The sequence below is a fragment of the Prionailurus bengalensis genome, chromosome C2, assembly GCF_016509475.1.
Source record: "Prionailurus bengalensis isolate Pbe53 chromosome C2, Fcat_Pben_1.1_paternal_pri, whole genome shotgun sequence".
Lineage (NCBI taxonomy): Eukaryota > Metazoa > Chordata > Mammalia > Carnivora > Felidae > Prionailurus > Prionailurus bengalensis.
In genome coordinates this window covers 118223760-118250422 of record NC_057350.1, presented here as the reverse complement: position 1 = coordinate 118250422, position 26663 = coordinate 118223760, and the positions used below count along the sequence as shown (strand labels likewise).

The 26663-nt window shown below is 37.2% G+C and overlaps 1 protein-coding gene across 1 annotated transcript in view; it reads right to left on the bottom strand.

Moving 5' to 3' along the window:
• The window catches only part of PLSCR5 (phospholipid scramblase family member 5), a 78228-nt gene that overhangs the window by 42570 nt on the left and 8995 nt on the right, over nucleotides 1-26663 (bottom strand). Inside the window, exons 3-7 of the mRNA XM_043593310.1 lie at nucleotides 24222-24385; nucleotides 19185-19227; nucleotides 17739-17959; nucleotides 15372-15533; nucleotides 12643-12808 (exon numbers count right to left, since the gene is read on the bottom strand). Coding sequence (XP_043449245.1) covers nucleotides 12643-12808; nucleotides 15372-15533; nucleotides 17739-17959; nucleotides 19185-19227; nucleotides 24222-24385 — 756 coding nt within the window. The remainder of the gene's footprint in view (nucleotides 1-12642; nucleotides 12809-15371; nucleotides 15534-17738; nucleotides 17960-19184; nucleotides 19228-24221; nucleotides 24386-26663) is intronic.

The window sequence follows — 26663 nt, the reverse complement described above, 5'->3', positions numbered from 1 at the left end:
TTACTAAACTTCTGTGTTGCACATAATGCATATATAAAAACAGTCTATTTCTTGTTTGATAAGAAAAATAACATCAAATGTCTCCCACCTGTATGTAAAATGTTTTACAGATTACGGAAAGAAAAAAGTGAATACTCAACAGAAATTTGTCTTTCCATGTGTCTGCTGGTATAGCTAAGCAGAGCCGATAATGTGAACTGCTGCTGCCATCTGCAGCGTGGAAGGCTTATTAAAAGCATGTTACCTCTGTGTATACGAAGAGGGAGTGTGGGGCAAGCTAAGGGCAAAATACAAGCTAGCACCACTCCCCCCTCCACCCCCACCCCAGGTGGGATATGTGGGCTATTCCTCAGGCACTCCTGGATGCCCAAGAACAAAGGAAAGGAAAGAAAACAAATGGCTGGGGGTCTCCATCAGTTTATAACTATCTTAGTAAATTACCAGAGGAAGGCAATCTTATCACTAGCCTAATCTCCAGAAACCTATAGAGCCCCAACATCACCCCTCCCTGGTTTTGTGGGGAACAAAGGCAAGAAGGAAATGGCAGGTACAATTAAGTTTCCTTATAACCTGCAACTCATTGACAAATATTTGAGGCAGGCAGAGTAAACTGTTTCTCCAGGAAGTTCGTACTGTCTTCATGTTAATACTATGCTAGACGGAAAAACAACTTTAGCTTGACAATTAGCAAGGCCTCAGGTATCTTCGAGTCCTCTTTAACATATCAAGTGTCCCTCTGGAGGCCTCCCTTTTGTCTTTACCTCCCCCAATTCCATAGTAAATAACCAGTCACTCTTCAAAACCCCAGGGCGTCCCTGTGCTTTAATAAAATCACCATTTTTGCACCAAAGAAGTCTCAAGAATTCTTTCTTGGCCGTCAGCTCCGGACCCCATGAACACATCCCCCGTCACCAGAACTTCATATATAACTGGGTTTTGAACACCTTGCTTATTTAAAAGGTAAGAACTACTTAATTTCTCTATTAGTCTATGTATTTTCTACAGCTAGCTTTAAATGTATGTAGAATGTAGTATATTTTAAATTATTAAAAGCATATATGAATATGATCTGCACCAAAACGAATACTGAGATTATATTTGGTTATGCTGAAATTAATTTTGAACAAGCAATTAAATGATAGACTAAAATGGCCCTTATGATTCATTGATACTAGGAAATCTTTTCTAAATCATTTATGTTTACCAAAGTTTTATAAAAGTCACTAAAATACAATTTAAACGTTTTTTTCAAATAGTTTTTTTTTTCAGGTTTACCCATTACTTACTTAATCTATCATATAGATTAGTAATACAGGTATCCACAAAGATGACCCCAGACATGCACTGTCAATGGATGAAAGATTTTAAGTTGTGTATATGTTGCTTTCCTAAACAGAGATAGCACAGTGATGAAAATACTACTTAGATCTTAGGGGGATGAGAAATTTTCTCTCTTAGGTTTCTGAATTCCCTATGTATTTAAAAAATTCTCCCTTTGCCATTTCTTGTCCACTCATATTTTCATCATAAAAGGTAGACAAAAAGTTAACAACACTGTGAAACTTGCAAGTTACTTAACCTTACTGAGCATTGATTTCCCTATCTGTGCTTTTGGGTTTATAATAATCCTTTTGTTGTTGCATTGCAGTTAAATGAGAATTGTATGTGAGAAGTGTAGCACAATATCTACAACATGCTCATTAATGTTAACTTTTACATTATGAAACAAATCATTTCATCATGTTTAATTGTGTTCAAAATAACCAAGTTTTCATATTTTATTTTTTTAATTTTGAAAATTTAATATTAAAAAAAATTTTTTTAGAGGCAGCAGGCGTGAGTTGGGGAGACAGGCAGAGAGACAGAGAGAGAGAAAGAAAGAATCTTAAGCAGGCTCTGTGCTCAGTAGAGCCTGAAATGGGGCTCAATCCCATCACTCTGGGATCATGACCTGCGCTGAAGTTAAGAGTTGGATGCTTGACCAATCAAGCCACCCAGGTGCCCACAAATTTTCATATTTAAAATCTCTTACATTTCTATTGTAATTGATTGTTAAAAACTTGACATTTATAATTAAATGCAAAATTCCAAGAAATGCATTTTCAATTTTTTTAATAATAATATTTGGCAAATAAGATACTGGCTCATTCAACAAAATCTAGTATGATTATCTCCTTTTCTTTAGCAAAATTTTAGTTACTTCATTTTTTATCTTTAAAATAGATCATAGATTTCTTAAATTATATAACTTAAATTTGTGATGCCTCATCAAACACCTACACAGTTGGATAAACTACAACACAGGTCACTAGATACAATGCTCACGTGTTTTTATGACAAAAAATGTCGTAGCATAAGAAATAAACGAAATCCATTTGCATTTAGAGAATTTTTATTAAAAAGGCTTTTTCTTTTTGAGATAGTTCCAAACCAAAATGTTGGAAGAAAAAAATAAAAGTTTAAATGAAGGAAAAATTGCTGAACTTGATAACTCAAAATCTCAAAATATTGTCAACAATAGTTTCTTTTCCCCATAACTTTAACAATTAAAGAGACTATGTCAGAACTGTTAAAATAAGAGTAAGTTGTGAAGTATTAATATTTTATATTATTTCCTATGTTCACATTTTGATAGCAAACAACAAATCTAAAAGAAATGTATATAAGCCTCAATGAATTAGAATTTTAGTGAACTGCTACATATGCTGCTGGGCTAGACTCCGATTCTTCAGATCATCCATCAAAACCCCTCTTTTGTAGGGAAATTTGGGTGACTTGTCTAATGAGTGTTAATTCCTTTCCTCCAGGATATTATGGATAAGGAAGGATATTAAAAAGTGTGTGTGTGTGTGTGTGTGTGTGTGTGCGCGCGCGCGTGTGTATTTTTTTTCTTCAGTACCTGTTGTTTCACCCAGACTCCGTTTGAGTTCAGTCTAGTTTGTAAATAATTTTCAAAGCCATTAGAGGATGCTTTGGTCCAGTATAGACAAAATGCATCCAGGAGAAGCTATTTTTTGAATCATGATGTAGCACTACTATTGGAGGAACACCTGTGGTGCAGCTGAGGGGAGAAGGGTGGCCTCGTTGCTCAGGAAGAGTCTAAATTCATTAGGTGCATCCTGAACTCATGGGGCCTCTTTATTCTTGGTGATAATTACAGTGTTTCTCACTTCTATGTCTTGTGCTGTGCTCTTGGCTTGGCATTTTTTTTTTCCTTTTTTAAGTAGACTCCACACCTGGTGTGGGGCTCAAACTCACAACCCCGAGATCAAGAGTTACATACATGCTCCTCCCACTGAGCCAGCCAGGCAGTTTGCTCTTGGCTTGGAATGTTCTCCTAGGTGTACATTTCTGCCTTTGACCCCACCTGGCCGGGAGGACACACATACACTCATCTCACGATTTGTTATCCTCTCTCTAAGGGCTCTAATCTGTCACGCTAAATGTACTGAATGTCTCCTCTTTTTGTGCCTGGACGTACGTTCTTTAACGTTCTTTAACACTGTAGTATTGTATGGGTTATGGTGAGTGGTATGGGACTGGGGCTGGACAGAAACAGGCTTTTCCTTGAGTTCTTGATATCCCTTACATCTCTTATCCAATCAAGTGCCCAGTTTTGTTAATTCCTCTTAACATATTTAATTCCTCTTCCATACCTTACCTTGGAAGACTCTATATGATCTAGCCCTGACCACTTTTCTTACTGCAACTCATGCCTCCCTCTCTCTTGTTTATTATACCTCATTTGCACAGGCTTCCTGTGTTTCTCAAGCTTGCCAGCAGGCTCTTGAGTTGGAGAGTCAGGTGAGCCTGGAACTCACTTTTCCATCAACTACGAACTCTGTTTTTCCATATATTCTAATGGATTGCTGCTGCCTTTTCCCCTTTCTCTGCTCAAATGCAAAGGAACAGCAGCTCCATTTTTCTCGATTTATTTATTCTCAAGTACTTTTCTTCATGAAAAGAAAAATGATTGTTCATCATAGCAATGGGTAACAATCAAAACCAGTATTAAACTTGTTTAATCAGTGATTGATTACAAAAGTGCACACATGTATGAAAGAAATTCAGTAACATTCCCTGCAATCTACTTTTGAAAAATCAGTAATCAGCCGTAGCTTTACTCCAGTGAACATTTCTGACAGTCAGCCAGTCAGAAACCATCTTACTTTGGTAAGTTAGTTTCCATAGCTAAAGTCAACACTCTAGCTTCTACACTTCCCACTTTTCCAAAAACCCTGTGCAAGCTTTCTCCTTTGCTTATAAACTATGTCTTACAAATTCAGCTCTCCCTTGCCTGAGTAAGCAATAAATTCAACTTATTGTTTTAGATATTGAGGGATGGACTCTTGATCAGTATTTATGATCACCTATGATAACGTGATATTTTTTGTTACCTGTTGGTTAATGTCCATCTGTATTAAAATACAAGTTCCAAGAGGGCAAGCACCCTGTTGCTTTGTTCACTGCTGGAACATCATACTGACAGAGATGCCTTGTACATAATACCAATGTCCTAAATATTTGGTGAATGCATCTTTAGAGTAGGAATTGTTGCCACTTAGCATAATGTCTCCACTGCCTAATATAGTGCCTAGTACATAGAAGGAATTCCAGAAGATACTAGTTAAATAAATTAATGAATAAACTCATGGACAGTACATGTTTTAGAATATTTTTTAGGCATGTCCTTGAAGTGAACCAATGATTATTTAGATCTCTGTGTGTCCATATAGGTCTTTTGTACTCATCTGTCTCTTCAGAAATATACTAGATGAAAAGATGCCCACTTGCCTCTTTGACACCTTCTTCTAGAAAACTTAAAGGAATTATAAAATCAGTATGTTTGAAACTGAACCCATGCTCTTTATCCCTAAACCAGATCGTCCTCTAATTTTCTATCAGTACATTTACTGATAGGCTGGGAATTCCCTTTCTCCCTCAAGTCTTGATTTTCAGTCCAGCATCAAGTAATGGTGATTTTATTCCTTAATGGATCTCGAATCTGCTCACTTCTCTTCCTTTGCATGAGTGCCACATGTCCAAGCTACCATTAACTGCACCTAAGCTACTAATCGGTCAATGAACATCCTTTCCTATACTCTTACCAATCTAAACTTCAATTAGTTAACTCTCTTCTTATGAACTTTTATCAGATGCTTTGCTGATGAGACAAAGTCTAGAATCTTTAACATGGCCACAGGCCCTATTCATCCCATCTCATACCATATTCCACCTCACTGTCTGAACTCTAGTCACTGGCCTTCTTTATGTCACATGAGATTGTCATGTCTTCATCCTTCCCCATCACAGAGCTCAGCCAAACACATTCCTCCTTCTGCTCCACTTATTGTTCATATATTAAATCTACAATTACTCCCTCACAACCTGACCAAGTCAAATACCTCTGCCGAACTTGGCACCTTGTCCATCTCCTATAAACACTTGTAGTTAAAGTCTAACCTTGATGTGTGTCATTATTGGACTAATAAGGATCTCTTGGAACTCTAAGCACCAAAGTGGGGGATACAGTATTTTTGGCATACTGGAGACAGTCAATAAATATTTATTAACTTAAGGAAAGAATGAATGAATAAATGGGAGGCATTTGAATTTGGTCAAATCTTTCCTAGTACATCTCAGAATAAACAGGGCTGGAGCCTGTGTTCTGAGAGTGTAGTGGGGCCAAGAAGAGTCAGTAAACCAGAAAACTGTGATGTACAGGGGATCTTACTCATTCTAGAGCTATATGCTTTTTACTGAATATTTTACTGAAAAGTGAGAGTCTCGCTCACCTCTCGTGGACTCCTGTTTGGTGGGAAAGAAAAAAGAAAAGTAGATCACAGAAGACATGTAAAGATTAATTTCACCTGTAGTAAGGAAGAGGAGAAAGGATGGATCTTAATTTGTTGTAGTGTGCAATTCAGGAGCAAAGTACTACAGGTTTTTGTTTTAATATAGCCAACTTTAAAATAAGTGCTGTATTCTAAGAAGGAGTTTTATCTTTTGGGAGTGTCCATTAGAAGTAGGTGTTTTACCAGTCAGAGCGGCGAAAATTAACCACTCAGGAAATGTAGAGAACCCTCTTGCACTGTTGGTGGGAATGCAAACTGGTGCAGCCACTCTGGAAAACTGTGGAGTTTCCTTAGAAAATTAAAAATAGAACTATCCTATGACCCAGCAATAGCACTACTAGGAATTTATCCAAAGGATACAGCAGGATTGATTCATAGGGGCACATGTTTATAGCATGTTAAGGCTCAATGTTTATAGCAGCGCTTTCAACAATAGCCAAATTATGGAAAGAGCCTAAATGTCCATCCACTGATGAATGGATAAAGAAGATGTGGTTTATACATACAATGGAATACTACTTGGCAATGAGAAAGAATGAAATCTGGCCATTTGCAGCAATGTGGATGGAACTGGAAGGTATTATGCTAAGTGAAATAAGTCAGTCAGAGAAAGACAGATATCAATGTTTTCACTCATATGTGGAACTTGAGAAACTTAACAGAAGACTTTGGGGGAAGGGAAGGGGAAAAAATAGTTACAAACTGAGGGAGAGAGGCAAACCATAGAGACTCTTAAATACAGAGAACAAACTGAGGGTTGATGGGGGATGAGGGAGAGGGAAATGGCTGATGGGCATTGAGGAGGGTACTTGTTGGGATGAGCTCTGGGTGTTGTATGTAAGTGATGAATCATGGGAATCTACCCCCAAAACCTAGAGCACACTGTATACACTGTACGTTAGCCAACTTAACAATAAATTATATTTAAAAAAAAGAGCAAAAATAATGCACAGCCACCGGCCCATAAAAAAAGTAGGTGTTTTAAACTTTTTACTAGTTTTAGGGTTCATGTAAATAATTTTTTAAACCCAAATGTTGGTCATATTAAAATGTAGTATTTTTAAGTAGTATTTTTCTCCCATTTTTCCCACCATGAGAATCTCAAATGCTGCCTTTGTGACACCAAGTTAGAAAGTATTCCACTTTAGAAATCAAAAGTACAAGAAATACAAGAAGAAAATATGAAGCAGGTACACCTTGAGGGAGGAAATTTGGGACATGGAGCAGAACGGGGAGAGGAAAAGATAGAATCACAGGCAGTCTTCCACATACTTCCTGATATTCCTGTGTTTTTACTTCCTTTTGTTCCTCGACCAGGAATTCATAGGAAGCATATGCCTAATATGTGATAAGCCCTCAGAAAATGCTAACAACTTTTCTACATTTTATTAGTTAATAAGCATCTGCTTTAAAAATGCCACTTCCTGGGGCTCCTGGGTATCTCTGTCAGTTAAGCGTCTGACTTCAGTTCAGGTCATGATCTCACAGTTCCTGAGTTCAGGCCCCACGTAGAGCTCTGTGCTAACAACTCAGCCCGGAGCCTGCTTCAGATTCTGTGTCTACCCTGCTCTCTCTGCCCCTTCCCTGCTCGCACCCTGTCACTCAAAAAATAAATAATAAAAAAAAAATTAAAATGCCACTTCCTTTAGCTGGTTATGAATGACTGACCATAAGTCACACACACGTCAGTTAGAATAGACAAAGGGGAAAAGGAGGAAACACTGACGTCCCCCTAACTGTCACCGTAGCTCTGCAAAGTGGCAAATGGGAAAGTGAGAAGGTTCAGAAAGACTACAGGACAGATGCGAAGATACATAGCTACCACACAGCAGAGCTAGACTGAAGACAATGTCTCACACACAGGACTGTCGTTTGCTTCTGTGACTGTACTGTTCCCAACATGCAGGTCACACCCGTTACACTGAAAGAATGGATGGGGCCACTGGGAGAAAGATTGGGTGTGATGTGGAAGCACGGTTCTATTTTTGGTGGTCAATGCTTAAACTATTCTGCTCCACTAATCCATTTTTTATGGTTTGCTGAGGCATGCCAACAGAGAGGGCACTCAAAAAGGTGATTCTTTTCCTTTTCATCTTAATACAACCTAGAACCCTTACCCCAGAACCTAGCACTAAATTGCTATTTGTGGGCTATCTTGGGAATTTAACTAACACATACAACAGTATTTCTAGATGATAGATTCTTAATCCCAAGTAATTAACTTAGTTACAGATGCTTGGAACATAGTTCCTCTACCAAGTAGAGGATTGCTTGGAGTTGGTCTAAACACCTTTGTCAGTAGTTAAAAATTTGGGTAGTATTTGTATAATTCTAAAGTATTTGTATAATTTGGGTAGTCTTTGTATAATTTCAGATGGCTACATGGTGCTTTGCTTAAAACAAGCTTGTTTCCTCATTTTGAAAAGGGAGGATCTCTCGTCATTCCTAAAAAAAGATTCTAAAAGCTTCTTGTGTGGGCTTTGGGAAAGAGTGGGTAACTAGATGTAGTTACCTAGAGGACTCTGAAATGTTAAAATAGAAGGCATTAATTAATTGAATTAACTGTGTGCCCTGACTTCTGCATTTGCCTCATGTATTAAGGTTTTATTTATTTATTTATTTTTCTTTGCTTATTTTTAAGTAAGTCCTGGAATTGTGCTTTTTTTTCAGAGCCCTGGATTCCTTTTCTGACTGAACTTTCACTGTAATAGATAAATTTCCTGCTCTACACTACTGCTTTTACTAACTTAGAAGTCTGTTTATATGCTTGTTTAAATCTCTGGTGTGGGTATGTGTTTACACCATGCTTTGGTTTGTAAATTTTAGCTTCCTTCTGGAAATATTAGCTTCTTACCACTAGAACAAATTGATTTCATCTATCTTCCTCCTCATCTTTAAATATATTATTTATCCAACTTTTAGCCTTTCTGATATAAAGTAAAAATATCTCACTACAATAAGGTTAATAAACAAAGTCAAAAGACTACTTGATGAAAAAATATTTTGGAAAGCCAGTCCTTTTGATTAGTAACCAGCCTTAGTACCAGAAAAACTTCAAAGTGCTCTCTAAACATTGAATTTTCATCAGTGATGCTGCAAGCCTTAGTTCTCATCTTTCATGCTTACCCATGCAACAACTTCAAAAGGATTTAAAAGAAAGAATGACAATCTCTCAAAGCAACCCTGTGCTCAGGCCAGTAAGGCCAGTAATCTTTTCTTTAGCTAACATGCATTTACAACCAGATAATTGCTTCATTACATTATGCTTTAATAAATGTAATAATTAACATTTGTTACAAAAAAAGCAAATATTGCAAACCATTGAGAAATGAAATCCAGAGCCCAAGGGATTTCTAGAAGAAAATGAAAAAGAGTTAGACAGCGTCAAATATAGACATCTTCAAAGGGAAAGAGATCATTTAAACTTTACTTACTGAAACATGTTCTTGCATACTTGATTGTTTTTGTCATCTCGCTTGTTATAATCCAGCTAGTGAATGTTCAAAGAACATAAAATCCTACAAATAAATAAACTGAGTATGAGTGAATTTACAAAAAGGCGACAATTGAGATCAGGAGTCTCACAGGTAAGCTTTGATTATATAAAGAAATTATGTTTCCCAATGGTGTTTTAGCAACATGAGATTCATCAGTAAGAGGAAAGTCAAAACGTTTTAAGCTTCATGACACTTACATGTTTAGTTTTCAGAGTACAAGTTACTTGGAAATCTTATTGGAATCAGCAGGGTATCATCAGTCAAAATCTTAGGTGATCAAGACAGTGCAGACTTCGACTGCAGGACGTTCTCTGTCAGTGCGGGATGTTGTACTAGACACTGACCTTTGAACAAGTATTAGATATATCCTCATGGACTGTGTGGCTAGCAAGCAGGTAGTCATCGGAGGAAGTACTGAAAACTATACCAGAGGGAACTTAGAAATGGTAATTAGGGCTGTGGGTTGTGGAGTGGTAGCCTCAAACCAGAGAAGACCGAAAATCAGATAGTACTTGCGAATTTTGCTGTTTGGATCAGGGAGTTCTCATACCAGCTACTTTCTGATGGTCTCTCTCTCAACACAAGGTAATGAAATGGACACAGTATTTAAAAATTAAAAACATGGGATGCCTGGGTGGCTCAGTTGGTTAAGCATCCGACTTCAGCTCAGGTCATGATCTCATAGTTCGTGAGTTTGAGCCCCACATCTGGCTCTGTGCTGACAGCTCAGAGCCTAGAGCCTGGTTCAGATTCTAGTCTCCCTCTCTCTTTGCCCCTCCCCTGCTTGCACTCTTTGTCTCTTTCACTCTCTCAAAAATAAATAAAAATATTTTTAAAAATGTTAAAAATTAAAAACACAATTCTTCCTGTCCAATTATATGTAGAAGTAATTTAGCTTGTATCTATGTAATTATCTAATACATGTCAGAAATTGTTTTTTTTTTAATTTTTTTTAAACGTTTATTTATTTTTGAGACAGAGAGAGACAAAACATGAACAGGGGAGGGGCAGAGAGAGAGGGAGACACAGAATCTGAAACAGGCTCCAGGCTCTGAGCTGTCAGCACAGAGCCCGACGCGGGGCTCGAACTCACGGACCGTGAGATCATGACCTGAGCCGAAGTCAGATGCTTAACTGACCAAGCCACCCAGGCGCCCCCAGAAATTGTTTTAAAAGCTATATTGGCCAAAAAAAAGTGCAAATGTTTTATATTATGGTAAAAAGGAAAAGAAAGAACTGGATGGGGCCATTAGATATTCTCAGTAAGTAGGTTTTTCCCTGAGACAATGGAGTTAAAAAGTTATCTTTTCAGATGATTGGGGTGTCATCTGGATCAGAGCTTCTCCAATTCATAGCGCATAGTGAATTGTTGACAGTACATTTTACTGTTTGTCTGTTAAATGATATAAGTGGGTAGGGCAGATTAAAGATGATCTGGTTTTTATTTTTTAAACATTTTTTAAATGTGCATTTTTATTTTGAAAGAGAGAAGGAGCATGAGCAGGGGAGGGGCAGAGAAAGAAGACAGAGAATCCCAAGGAGACTCCACGTTGTCAGCACAGAGCCTGATGCAGGGCTTGAACTCAGGAATCGTGAGATCATGACCTGAGCTGAAATCAGGAGTCAGATGCTTAACTGACTGAGCCACCCAGGCACCCTAAAATGATTTTTTTAATATAAACATTAAGTGTGGAGCTTAATCAGAAAGGCCAAATTAAGGTTTTGGGGAGAGGGTGTGTATGTGTGTGTCTTCTGTGTGTGTCTTTGGAAAAAACGGAGTAGATAGAGCCATTTTTTCCCCCACAGCAGCCCACATTAAAATATCCATAAGATTTAGGATCCTAAAACCCTGAAGGACAACAAAATATGAAATGAAGAATGTAGGTTTATTTTAAAATTCCATGGGTTTTTGTGAGAGCATTGACAATGGTAAGCAGTGAGGGAGATATTAGAGGAAAAATTGGGACAGGAGATGGGCAACCATCTGGCGTAGGTGTTACTTGACTTCTGTTTTCTATCACCAATCTCCACACCAGGAAGAAAATATTTTTGATAAAATTATAAGTTGGAAAGAAAGGACAAAGATGTAATACCTTTGTAATAATGGAAGCTGATAAATATTAACCCCTCCCTCTGAATTCATGTATCCATCTTCATGTTCGAAGGGAAGAAAACTACTTTTCACATTCTGAGGGTCACTTAGTTCATTGTTAAACAATGAAACGGTCCTGAACTTTACCCAGGATCAATAATGTGATATTTACATATTTTTTCAGTGAAAATGAAAATGAGCCAAAAATCTAAATTGAAATGGAAAGAGAATGGGTAACTAAGTTTTTGAAGAAATGCTGAGTAGCACATGACAGGGCACTGCTTCTTGTTTTTTTTTTTTAATCTTTTTAATGTTTATTTTTGGGAGAGAAAGAACATGAGCAGGCAAGGGGCAGAGACAGGGAGATAGAGAATCCGAAGCAGGCTCCACGCTCTGAGCTGTCAGCACAGAGCCCTACGTGGGGCTCGAACTCAGGAACAGCAAGATCATGACCTGAGCCAAAGTTGGAAGTTTAACCAACTGAGCCACCCAGGTGCCCCGACAGGGCACCAATTCTTGACGAAGACCGTGTATGAGGGTCAGCAGAGAAAGGCTGTCTATTAGAAATGCAGGCTCCTAAATTCTGACTTCTGAAGAGGTGGTCCCAACCTAGCCTTCTATGCATAAACCTCTGTGGGATAAATGTGGTGCTGTGTAAAATGAGATTGGCTCTGTAGTGATTAATGAGGAAAGGGTGAGAAATAAATCACTCCTATGCTTTTAAGACCATACTTACAGGGGCGCCTGGGTGGCTCAGTTGGTCGAGTGTCAGACTCTTTTTTTTTTTTTTCAACGTTTATTTATTTTTGGGACAGAGAGAGACAGAGCATGAACGGGGGAGGGGCAGAGAGAGAGGGAGACAACAGAATCGGAAACAGGCTCCAGGCTCCGAGCCATCAGCCCAGAGCCCGACACGGGGCTCGAACTCACGGACCGCGAGATCGTGACCTGGCTGAAGTCGGACGCTTAACCGACTGCGCCACCCAGGCGCCCCGAGTGTCAGACTCTTGATTTTGGCTCAGGTCATGACCCCAGGGTTGTGGGATCGAGTCCTGTGTTGGGCTCTGCACTGAGCATGGAGCCTGCTTAAGATTCTCTCTCTCTCTCTCTCTCTCTCTCTCTCTCTCTCTGCCCTTCTCCCCTGCTTGTATACACTGTCTCTGTCTAAAATAAAAAATAAATTAAAAAAAGACCATACTTACAAAGAGAAAACAAGCACCAATCATTGCTGCTTTGACTGTCACATCTAGATCTGCGGGAACATGAATTCCGAAGTTGTCAGCATTGGTAAAGACATCATTTACAAATCCTGACCAGTACTTTGAAATCTTCCCAATTGTAAGTTTTTCATTAATGGTCTTCACCTTTGAAAAGAAAATAAGAGATGTTAAACCGGAAGGTGAAATGGATGGCTTTACATATCTTAGTATGTTTGCTTTGAGAGAGATGTGAATTATTTTATTAATCATCTGTAAATGACAGTTCCATGTCATTCATTCCGTTATATAAGCATAAGTTTGGAGATTTAACTTTCCAGTTTACTCTTCCGGAATTTTGTTTTTTTGACAGTTTTTTGATTCATCATAATTCCTTTATTTTTTCTTGCTTTTTGTATGCAGATTGAGAAAATAATAGCAATAAATAATTAAGGCCAGGCTACCACAAGATGGCAGCAGGTACATAGTCTCAATTACATGGTCTAACCTTGAAGGTAATTCCATTACCTGAAGTCTAGATTTTAAACCTGAATTCTTCAATAACAACAACAACAACAACAAAAGGAAGAAAAAGAAAATATTTTTGAGAAATATTGGAGAAACAATTTTTAGAAGAAATTCATTTCTACGTACAAATTGTAAACTTTAAATTTTTATTGTTAAGATTATAGAATTACTAACATATTTAAACATTATCAGCCATTGCTTAATCTCATTTTTATATTATACTCCAAAATTTACTAGGTCTTTCCTTTATAACTAAACCTAAGTCCTATTTTCACTAAAAAAAAATCCTCTAGGCAAATATAGCACAGGAAATTCAGATTAATTTGACATCAAAATCTATAGTCCTTCACAGCTAGAAGAAATCTACAGTTAAACTTTATCAACTATTCATTTGCTTGCCCTGTTTCTCATTCAAAGGCTGAAAGGATTCAATATAAATTGTTACTTTATGTAAAGTGGGAAAAGATAGAAATAGAGAAGGTTACTTAGGACATCGATATACCTTTACTAAAACTTTTTATTTCTCAATCATAGGGCATATTTTTATCTTTTAGTCTTAGGAAAGCATGCCAAGTCTTTTTGGAGTGCGGTAGAGTTACAACAGTTCGCTTTGTAAAATTTCCATCACATTCTAGGTAAATAGTGTTCACTAAAGTTCCTCAAACTGAATGTCCCAGGTAGGCTACATATGAATGTATGAATGAAGGAAGGGATGAATAATAAATAGACACTTTAAATGAGCTCTCCTTTGCCTAAAAGATATTTCCAGGAATAGTAGTTAACATAGTTCTTATTGTTACAATTGAATTTACAACTGCCTATTGTTTTTTAACATTGAGTTAAAATGTTAAACATTTAACTGTTTATGTAAGTGTAGATTGTTTTATAAAATTAACGTAGTGGGGCGCCTGGGTGGCGCAGTCGGTTAAGCGTCCGACTTCAGCCAGGTCACGATCTCGCGGTCTGCGAGTTCGAGCCCGGCGTCAGGCTCAGGGCTGATGGCTCAGAGCCTGGAGCCTGTTTCTGATTCCGTGTCTCCCTCTCTCTCTGCCCCTCCCCCGTTCATGCTCTGTCTCTCTCTGTCCCAAAAATAAATAAACGTTGAAAAAAAATAATTAAAAAAAAAATTAACGTAGCAAGTCTTATGATCATAGCTTTTAAATTAGTGATATTTTCTCAAATGTGGATCTTGAGAAACTTAGTAGACCATCGGGGAAGAGTAGGGGGAAAAAAGTTACAGAGAGGGAGGGAGGCAAATCATAAGAGACTCTTAAATACACACTGAGGGTTGATGGGAGGTGGGGGAGAGGGGAAAGTGGGTGATGGGCACCGAGGAAGGCACTTGTTGGAATGAGCACTGGATGTTGTATGGAAGCCAATCTGACAAAAAATTATATTAAAAAGATAAATTAGTGATTTTTAATGGAGTGTACTTCTTAGATGAGATCTGAAGTAGGATATGTTAACCACCAGAGCTAGAGGAAAAGATGATCTAATTTAAGGTGATTCTAAGCTAATATATATTTACTTTATACCATGGGTGCTGTAATTCCACATAAACCAAAAAAGTTTTAGTGTGTTCTTTATTTTTATTTTATTATTATTTTTTAAGTTTATTTATTTATTTTTGAGAGAAAGAGACAGTACGAGCGGCGGAAGGGCAGAGAGAGAGAGAGGGGCTCAAACTCGGGAACTGTGAGTTCTGACCTGATTCTTAACCAACTGAGCCCCCCAGGTGCTCCTTAGTATGCTTTAAAAACAAAAACAGGGGCGCCTGGGTGGCGCAGTCGGTTAAGCGTCCGACTTCAGCCAGGTCACGATCTCGCGCTCTGTGAGTTCGAGCCCCGCGTCAGGCTCTGGGCTGATGGCTCAGAGCCTGGAGCCTGTTTCCGATTCTGTGTCTCCCTCTGTCTCTGCCCCTCCCCCGTTCATGCTCTGTCTCTCTCTATCCCAAAAATAAATAAACGTTGAAAAAAAAATTAAAAAAAAAATAAAAACAAAAACAAAAAACCTTGAACTTAGTATATCTGAAATTATGAGTTCTTACTGGCACGCACAATATGGGCTTATTACATTATTTCACAAATACGTTATTTTCTAAATTTATTTCAGAGATATCCCATGATTTGAATATTTTAACATTGAATTCTGTTGCAAACCATGAGGACCTAAGTGAAAACCTCCTTCACTCTGTCAACCGTACCTCAAAATCCACATCGCCAAAACAGCCACATGTTGCACAAGGACCAACAATTTTCAAAATATCTTCTTTGTTTGCATTTTGGATTGTGAATTTAGGCAGAAAGGGGTCCCACTTCTGTGCAACATAACCAACTACAGTACCAGGAGGGGCTTGGATTTCTAACTGCAAGAAGAGATAATAATAAAATAAGATTTTCCTACAGTTATTGTATTTTAATTTTACAAGTCGCTTTCCTTCTAAAGAGTAACTTTTATGAAATTATTTTTGTATTCTACAAAATATTCTAAATATCTGCTTCTAAGGAAGCACAGCAGTGGATTTTTTTCATATTTTATAGAAACAAAGATATTCACTATACAGGTATTTGCTTGGCATTACTCACTAAAAATTCATGTCTTTCTTTGATCTTACTTCCCTGAAGACAACCTCTCCCAGAACGGTCTTCTGACCCTGGGACACTGTCTTCTTTGGCATTTTGTTCCGGGTGTGGCAGTTGGCCAGGCACTGTTTCCTGTGTCTTCCACTGCCTCTAATGTGTTGCCACAACACACATCTATTTGTAACCCTCACTTACCAGTTGTTAACTATTCATGATTGTTTGCCCTTCAGGCTGTCAGCTTCCAGCTTCTCTGGGTTCAATTAAAAACAAATGTTTCTTGTGAAGTTACAGTTTTACGCACCAATTTGATTGCTGTTTCACTTTTTCCAAAGTGTGAGAGACTTGTAATTGCATTTTTAGGCTTTACTTTAGTGCTGTACCCCATTGCTTTCATTTCCTTAATTTCATTACTTTTCATCATGTTGTATTTCAACATGTTTATATGGTCAAACCAAGTCAGACCAAGTTGTGAAATAAGCCAGAGGTGGGTGAAAATAGTGACAATTGTTTGCTTTTAAATCCAATCCACTCCTTATAATCTGTTTTCCTTTTGTCTTTTTTTTTATTATTTATTAAGTTCATAGTCATACGTGTGTATCTGTAGTGCTCCTGGATCAACAAAGGTGGTTTCAATAAGAGTGCCTAGAATTACAGGGATTCGACTTGTCAAATCGCTAAATTGTACACCTGAAGCTAATGTAACATTGTATGTCAACTACACTTAAATTAAAAACAAACAAAAAACACTGAAAAGGCAGAATTATATAGATTTGTTCTGGGATCACTTTCAAAATAATTGGCTTGATTCTGAGCAAATCTTTAAAAAATTGTTAAGCGGTATCAGATACATCTTATTTTTAATTTATGTGACATTGGACTACTATGAAATAAAACATCAATTATCAGAAACATTCATCAGAAACATCAGAAACATTCAAATGGATATATTATATTATACTGACTATACCATCTTAAAGCATATTAGATCTTAAATATCCTTAGTAGGAGGATGAAAATTCTTGGACACCAAATGAGTACCTTAGCGACTTTATCACTTAGTCAAGTAATTGCCTATAACAATTGGAGGATTAGCTTCAATATATATTCCAGAAACTTCCCTACTTAACTCCAATTCATATTAATATTTTTTTTCTCATCTTGCTAAGTAGAGTACTTATACATAGGTGCACAGTAGAGAAACTTGGGCTTGAATAAGTATACCTGGATCAAGCCCCATTCATCATATTTCCTGGATGTGTGATCGTAGGTAAGTTACCTCCACTCTCTAAGCCCTAGTTACCTCAATTGCTAAATATGGAGAGTAAAATCTATTCTTTCTAGCTCATAGAGATGTTATGATATCAAAGACATTAGAATAAGTAAAGGTTCCTTATCAACTTAACTGCATTATGTCAGTGAAGGTTATTATATCTACTAGATAATGATGAAAATCTATTATATATTAAAATAAAATAATGAACTGATTCCCTTCAGAACAATAGCATAGTCTTGCCAAGGTTTAAAGTTTGTCATAAATGGATGAATGGAATGTGAGATTCTGTACTAAAACTGATACCTAACCAAGAGAACACCTTGGAAGATTTTAGTATTACTTGGTACTTCCCAAACTTTGCTCCAGTTAGAGAAGACAAAGGGTAGATTTACTTAATGGTGGAACTCATAGGTATTCCAGTTATGTGGCTAACACAGAGATTCAGGAGGATGTGTCCCATTTACATGATGCATGAGCTGTCTGCTAATTAACAAAACGAAAGCCACTACAGTTTTTGGTTGGGAAAAAAACAAAAACAAAAACGAAACAAAACAAAAAACTAGTGAATCACCATCCTTAAGCTGTTTGGATCCTAAAGGAGCAACTGATAGGGGAATTGCCTTATAGCTCCAGATGAATGCCATTTGTTAAATAAATAATTGCCAACCTTTTCAAACGTAGAAAAATACAAGTACACCCAGAGCCAATGACTAACCTCTTGCAGGTAGCAAGGGCACCAGCAGCTATTACACCTCAAGGGCCTGTTTACTGTAATCACCTCCCGACCTGAGTTATCCATGACCTTCAGAGTGCAAGCTCGAAGTGTGGAACAGAAAGTACGATTGAAGCAGATGCTTTCTTCCACTGCAAAGTAAATTCTTTGTCCCAAACTGTTTTTAATCTCATATTTGTTGGAGGTCTCAGTGCCAAGTATCACTAAGGGAGCAAAAAAACCAAAAAACCAAAAAAACCAATCATCAAAACAGTGCTATTGCCTAGTATCAAATCTTTCAATAAGTAAAAGGGGTAGTGTTATTAAAAGAAAACAGTAGCTAATTATTAAGTATGGGGTATCTTCTTCACCCAAATCTACTTCCATGCTCTAAAATTTGAGGACTTAGCTATGGAAATCAAAGTAAACTCAGAGCAAAGCTGTGTGATGATTACATTTTGATTCCAGATATAGGACCTACTGGGCACATGTAATTCCACATTTCAACTAAGGAAGCAAGGCTGTAAAGAATGGAATCCTCAAATAATTCTAACACTGCTGTGGAATTTACGGGATGACTCACAGCATAGTAATGATTTGGTTTAAAATCTATTCGACAGTGTATCTATGGCCGCGGGCTATCCTGCTACCTATATATTATGATTTTGACATATTTTAGATGTTAAGGACAAAAAATAATTAATTGGAATTCAGTCAGTCATCGAAAATCTATGTACTGTTGAATAACATGCCATTTGATGAATCACTGGTGAAATGATAAAACATCAAATTTTGTTTGATGGGTTTTTGTTATTTACTTATCATTTTCAAGTTTTTATTTAAATTCCAATTAGTTAACATATAGTGTAATATTAGTTTCAAGAGTAGAATGGGTTTTTGTTATTTAGTCTCAAACTTGATTTCCATTTATGAAATTATTAAGTAAATATAAATTATTACCAAACATGGAAATGATAAAATCTTTTGTTATTTTAAGATAAAAATTGTTAGATTCCTGATAACAATATTATCAAAGACTCGGAGAGTTCATGCTTTTAGGTGTACCTATATCAGACTAACAATTTACTTCAAATGTTTATTTTAAAAGACCTACTGATCTTTTTAAAAAACATTTTATTGTTTATTAATTTTTGAGAGACGGAGAGGGGGAGGAGCAGAGAGAGGAAGACACAGAATCTGAAACAGACTCCAGGCACCAAGCTGTCAGTACAGAGCCTGACACGGGGCTCAAACTCACAAAACTGTGACATCATGAAGTTGGAAGCTTAACCAACTGAGCCACCCAGGCACCCTGGCCTACTGATCTTTTTGATCTACCTTTATCCTCAATTTAACATTATTGTTTAGAAGATATTTAAATATAACAAAATTTCTGAAGCCTAAAATATTTTTAACCGTTTTAATAAGTATAGAATATAATATACTTACTTCCAAGAAGCTCCACCTGCTGGTGTATAATTATCAGGTCTAACTGTTAAAGAATGACATAAAGGAAATAAAAGGTATTACACCACACTTTGAAAACCTTTGGAGATATTACTATTAACTTGCTTATCACATGACATTCATTAATTTCCATGTTCTTTACTGGGGAAATATTGAAAACAGCTCACATTTTATAATGAAAAAGAAGATACATTTTTTAATTCAAGTAAAAATTTAAAAAAAAAATACAAGAACCCTGAAAATTCCAAGGCAGAAATGCCAAGAATCAGAATAAGAACTGTGGTTAACTCTGTGTTCTCCTGTGATAAAGTGATAATAGAGTAACTCTTGGAAACAATACTCAGAGAAGATTTTAAAACAGTCTCTGAACAATGATGCCTAAAAGGTTTCAAAACTCATTTTTTTAAAGGAAATGAAACAAAACATCAATGACCCCCGAATGCCTGGCCTTTCCTCTCCACCCTGCCTAACTTCTCTTTCACTCTCAACTCATTCCTCATAGCGATAAAATGTCTTTGTTAAAGCTGAGAGAGGTTATTTTATAAATTATTCTCACTCACACCTTCCTTTGGATTAGAAAACACGAACAAATCCTGCTGATGCCAACAAAATACCCATTTAAGCAGAATAAGTTATGCCACTAACAGCTAATATTAGGAAAGTTGCTTTATGTAATTAAAAATGAAGTTAACTTACAGAGATAAAATAGCCACAGATAGTTGAGAATGACTATATTAAAAAGTATACAATGCAGATTTTTAAAGGAAATATTCAAATATGTTGTGAGAATGAATTTTCACTAAGGTAGACTCATGAACCCTGAAGACCATTGTCTTTTCTAACACTTTCTTTTCTATTTCACCTCTAAATTATATTCACTTTATTTTCCCTTCACATTAATAAACTCACTGGTAATGCTTGAGCTGAAATAGTCATTAGTAATATCAGGTATTGATTGGGCATCACAAGTCCGGAAAATTTGACATTACATTATTTCCTTCATTCTCCTTGTATATCCTGAGGTACAGGCAAAACTAAATGTCTTCTATTTAAATTTTATTATTGGTAAAAGAGTGCATGGGTCCTCTTTTTTTAAGGTTCACAAAAAATCTTTTCCATAAACAATTTATGATTTAAGATATTATAAAACCTATTTTCAGAATTATGGCAATTTTTAAATATTAGAATCAGTCTTTCATAGAGTACTATTGTTAGTTCTGTTCTCTTCTTTTGAGAAAAATGGACGGTTGAAAGAAAAGTCACAAAGGATATCCACAGTTATTTAGCGGTGGATCCATTAGAGGTAAGTTAGGGATGAAGAAAATTATGGGGGCAAGACTAAGATTTGAATTTAGGAACTTTAATGTTGGTGCCATGGATCAAGTTTTAGTCTTGAAATTTAGAGACTATCAATTGAGATCCATTCCACATTGGAAAGGTAAATTGTACCTCTCTGCTTTCTAATAGTAGCAGTTGTTTATTTAATGGCTATCGTGAGGTAGTCCTTGCGGTAGATATTTTGACATAGTGTATGATGTAATCCTCACAAAAACTTAGAGACATAGGCATCATTACATTTATCTTGTGAAGAAGCAATCCCAGAGAGATTAAGCAGTTTGCCCAGGATCACAGAGCTTGTAAATGGTTGGGCTAGGACTTGAACCTAGATTGATTGTACTGCCACCAGTTTTGACATGCTTTCTACTCTGTTGTATTGGCATCACTAAACAAGTGTTAGGAACTGGGATAAACAATTCTTAAGTGATACTGTGGAACTTCTGAATACCTTTCCTTCCTATTTTCTCTACCCTTACACCCACCGCAGCCTCTGTAATAACATTTGATTTGATCTGTCTCTGTGGGCAATACCCCTGGATTTGAGGGTCTTGTTTTGTTCTTGCAGTTTCCTTCAAGTAGTGCTAGGCCACTTACACACTGTGCTCCAAATGAGCCCTTACCACTGTTTGCTATTATTTGATGGACCAGGAATCTTGGAAACTTTAAAAAGATTGGATCACATATTTAGGTGTCAGGGCCAGTAAAGCACTCAAGTAGGAAAGCCATAGGATAGAAATCAAACGACAGCCTTGGATATATAGCTTAAGAATAAATTCTTATGTATAACTTATCAGGTTTACAAGTATTCCACTTAGTATACATACTTCCAAATAAATAGGATCTATACATGTGTCTTTGTAGACTTAACTCACTACTCTTACCTATAGGCAACTAAATTATAATAATTATCCTTTGTTTTGACACTAATAGTATAAAATGATATTACCTATTAGAACGTGTTAATCCAGAGAGATAATCTATTTGCTTTATATTTAGGTTTAACTCTACATGAACAACATAAATGCATACACATACATCCATACATGTATACACATGTGTACATGTGTATATATGCATTATATATTTACATACATACCTGAAAATTTATTTTCAAACTGTTAATGGAAAAAAGATTTTCATTAGTCATTGGATGGACTTGATTAAAGGAGAATAGATGTGTTTTTAAATTTTTACTGTGATTTTTTTTAATTTAGAAGGATTTTGTGTATTTTCCTGTTTATTGAAGAATGTACTATTTTCAAATGTTCATGATTTTATTCAGTTCTTACAGTTCTCAGATACAATTTAACACACAAAAATTCATTTTATATATATCTCTTGCAGACTTGTGGTATAAAACATTTAAAATGCTCATTTACCCTGTTTAAGTACACTGCTTTAAAGCGAGTAAGTGTTCTTTTAGGGTAAAGTGAATAACTTATACTTCCCTTTGAAGTAAGATATTCGCCAATTTGTGGCATATTTTTATTTTCTGAAATAGATCACCAAAGGTATAGGTATGGAAAATCGACTTCATTTTAGAACTGAAGCCAATGGGCTCATATCTCTATTTATGGAATGTAAAAAAAATGTATTCATGTCAAGCATCTGGCTCCGGGTGTGTCATCATTCATGGATGGAAGAAGAATATGTGATGACCATATGTGATCATCAAACCTCAGCCCTCTGGCACTGGTATATCACTTTTATACTTGGCAAAACCTTGTCTGACAACATTCCCAAACAGCTTGCAGCAGTTAATCAACTCTAGTCAGCTATTACAGCTGATCCTTTCTGCAGATGGAAGATGGTAGGTTAGCTTTTCCAGCTCTTTTCCACATCTCCCTGAGCTCTCCAGTCTCTGTAGTACATTTGTCTGCCAGTGGGTTTCTGGAGAAGGCATCTGCAATTATAAACATTTTCCCAGGAACATATGCTGCATGCAGCTTAAACCCTATCAGGCATAACAGAAATCTCTTGTACCTTAAGGGAATTAACACAGAGATTTGATTTTGATAAAGGAGATAGACTTTATGGTTTGAAAGAATGCCAAACAAGCTGAAAATTGCAGCAGATGTGCTGACATCTCAATATCAGTGTATTTCCGATCTTCTGTGGGATAAAGTACAAAAGCAACAATAATATATAAAAGTATAATTGTCCTTTGTGTGCCACATAATTCAGAGGATGGTATTTCTTGATTGATTTATTATAGGGCTTTAATCACCGCTTACCCTCCAATGACTATATCTAATAGTAATATGATCTTGTAAGCACATCGGCCTAAAGATGCAACAGTATCAAAGACAATGATGTTAACTTGGTAACTTGCTTTCCCTTGGATTTATATCATCTTTTGAGATTCAGTTGAGGACCCTGAATTCTTAGATCATTATGGAACTCTCTCCTGAGTACTTAGATCCTTAACGGCTTTCTCTGCTCTATGCACCTGTACACATTACAACTGTGTGCTTATATGGCTTTAGTACATCACCTTGCACTTCTTGTCAACACTTTTTGCATGCCAATTAGATTACAGAGTGTTTGGGTGAGAGGGACTAGGTTTTATGCTTTTTACATGTCTCGATTATAGCAAGTACTCAATAAATATTCTTTAATTAAATAGCTGTAGGTGACTAGATGTGTTAGGCAATTCCTTGAGGATACATTTGCTTATACCTTGAGCAATGAGCAGAAGGAGGATAAATGTGCTAAACAGCTCCATCAAAAATGTTTAGTGTCATCACTCTGCCAAATAAATAAGAAAAATAGAAGTGGAAATAAAAGAGAATGAATTTCTTTCCAAATAATAGAAACAATTTTTTTTCATAATTTCATGATTTATAATGCTTTTCTCACTTCAACACGTCATTTGTTGAAGTCCTTCAACCTTGGTTGATGATGAGGGAGCATAAGGCAAGCTGAGAGCAAAGTACAAGCTAGCACCCCCACTCCCACGTGGAATATGTGTGATACTCCTCGGACACTCCTGGCTGCCCAAGAACAAAGGAAAGGGCTTTAAGTGCTTGCCATGGTGATGTGAGAAACCAAGGCAAATGAAAAATTAAATTCCCTTACTGCCCACAGCCCATTGGCAAGTCCTTGAAACCGGCAGAGTGACCTAGGAGCTCAGCTGCCTCGATGATGACACTTTGCTGGGGGCAAAAGGGAATCTTGACTTAACATTATCCTGCCCCCCCCCCCCCCCATCCTGTAAATCTACTTTAACATCTAAAAATCCTTTTGGAAACTTCCTTTGTCTCAGCTTCCCCAAGATGTATGCTGGCAATCATATTCCAAGCTTATGGCCCCCTGATATACGCCTGAAGGGTCTCATGATTGAGGTTTTACTAAATGGTAATAAATGGTGTTTTCCCAATAGGGGCCTGGAAACCTGGCTTCCAAAATTCCTTAGTGATTTACTCTATCCCTAACCCCCTCCCAACTGGAAGGTATATAATTAGTTACCCATCACAACCCCAGTGCAGCTCTTTCTGCCCATGGGTCCTGTCCCCGTGCTTTAATAAGATCGCTTTTTTGCACCAAAGAAGTCTTCAAGAATTCTTTCTTGGCCGTCAGCTCCGAACCCCCATCACCCCAAAACCCCATCAGTTGAAAAGCAAGAAACCAAGTTGGTATTCATTTTAAGGGGCAAACGTGTGTAGAAATAGAAAAAAACACCTGGCTTAAATATTCTAGCCCAGGAGGAAGACTGCCTGGCCGAGGGAGAGCTGGCTGCCACACTTGGTTCTCTGGGTGGGGATATGAGAGGTGAAAGCTGCGGTCAGGGGCTGGAGCTCCAGGAAGAAAGCCAGGCAGACCTCTACTTCTTTGGTCCTGTGCATCTGCAAGAGAATGAAAATCTCAGCCCATATTTAAATTTAGGCCATTTCTTTCATTTTTCTCATAGTATCTGTGACTTCTGAATTCAGAGGACCAATGATCTCCTGCCTCCTCTACTGCCTTTCCTGCATTTTCCCTATTCACCGTTGCCGTAACTTACCCCCTAAACCAGAGGAAAAGGAGTGCGGAAGATTGCTAGTAGTGGTTGTGAGAAAAATGGTGGGTAATTTGGGCAAAATAAATGATTTCCAAATATATATATATATATATTTAATGTTTACTTATTTTTGAGACAGAGAGAGACAGAGCATGAACGGGGGAGGGTCAGAGAGAGAGGAAGACACAGAATCTGAAGCAGACTATAGGCTCCGAGCTGTCAGCACAGAGCCCGAGGCGCGTCGAACTCAAGGACCGTGAGATCGTGACCTGAGCCGAAATCGGACGCTTAACAGACTGAGGCACCCAGGGGCCCCTAAAAATATATTTTTTGGAGTCCCATGAAACGTCTGCTCAAAGAGCTGCAAAATTATAAATTCCAAAGTGAAACGGTAAAAGGAACTAGATATTCTCTACTCCTAAAAGGATAAACTTAGACATAAGTTTTGAATCATAATTCTGAGTTTCTTTTTAAAAAAATTTTTTTTTTCAACGTTCATTCATTTTTGGGACAGAGAGAGACAGAGCATGAACGGGGGAGGGGCAGAGAGAGAGGGAGACACAGAATCGGAAACAGGCTCCAGGCTCTGAGCCATCAGCCCAGAGCCCGACGCGGGGCTCGAACTCACGGACCACGAGATCGTGACCTGGCTGAAGTCGGCCGCTTAACCAACTGCGCCACCCAGGCGCCCCATAATTCTGAGTTTCAAGGCATAGTCTCCCTTCCCTAAATATTATGAGGGTACCTTGTAATTGCTGAGGCTGTTTTATCGCTTTTTATCAATCCTACTGCTATTGCAAAGTTTGCTTCAGGTGCTTATTCTTTCCGCTGTACCAGAACCACGTGGAGGGCTTGTTCAAACACAAATTCCTGGTCCCCTTTCTGGAGTTTCTGATTTCAGGAGTTGGGGGTGGGGCTGAGGCTTGAATTTGCATTTCTATTTCCAGATGAACTAATGCTGCCCCCTGACCATATACTTTGAGAACTAGTGGTTTAATTCTATATACTATGAGAACACACAAATCTAATTGATGAGCTTAAGGGTAGTATAATATCTAATGGAGCTTTGGTTTCTCAGTACTTTGTAATAAAGCACCCAAAAATTTTTGATAGTGTGAATGCCTTTGTAAGCTTACCTGGTATTACAAAAGATAAAATACGGAATTCTTTAATGTTTGGCTTTGATTTTTTTTAGAGAATCACCTGTTTTCTATATTATTGCCAGGTGAAAATGTTACTATTTCACTTATCTGTTAGCTTCAAATTTAGAGATTTGCTGCATTAGTCAGGAGCCTGTGTATTATTATATATAAGCCCTAATGCATGAAAAAGTCTTCTTTTTAAAAAAAATATAAATTACAGCTTTTCTAGTATCATTTTTCCTTTTGCTCTTCACATGACTGCCATTTATATTACTCCCTAATTAGATACCATTTTTTTCCCAAAGATTATCAGAGTTTTTACTCCTCATCTTTACAAATCCATAAATTATTGGAGTTCTCACACCTGCATTCATTTAGTCCGACAACACTATGCTGTCTTTGATTGAACATAGGTGTGGATCAAGATTCATGATAGTTATTTTCAAAAATTAGAGGGACCATTATGAAAACAAATTATTGTCACTATTCTAAAGACATATGAATGGGAAGGACAAAGGAAAATTGTTCTGGTTTACTGTAAGGAAGAAATTTATAACAGCTGCATGCAGATTTGGATAAGTACCCTCACTATACATAGACTAAAGTTGGAGTGACATCTATATAATTCTCAGATTAGAATGACCTTCCTTCAGCACTGATACCAAATTCATGCAAGTTGTATGTATGTGGGGGTATAGTTTTCAGAATCCTTTAAGTCTCTAAAAAATAAATTTGAAGAAAGGACTAAGTTTCCTTTGGAGAAAGTAAGTTCTCCACTATTAAGAGAATTCAAGCATAGTGTGAATGAGTTCTTGGAGAGGGATTAAAAACAAACAAACAAAAACTGGTGAAGGAACGTGGACATCCAGTGGATGGTCCTTTAAACATTTACATAAACTTTGTAGTAATGATAGGCTCATTAAGGTTGTGTATACATGTGGTGTTAATGAGGAACAGTTGCCAGGTGATTCATGTATTTAT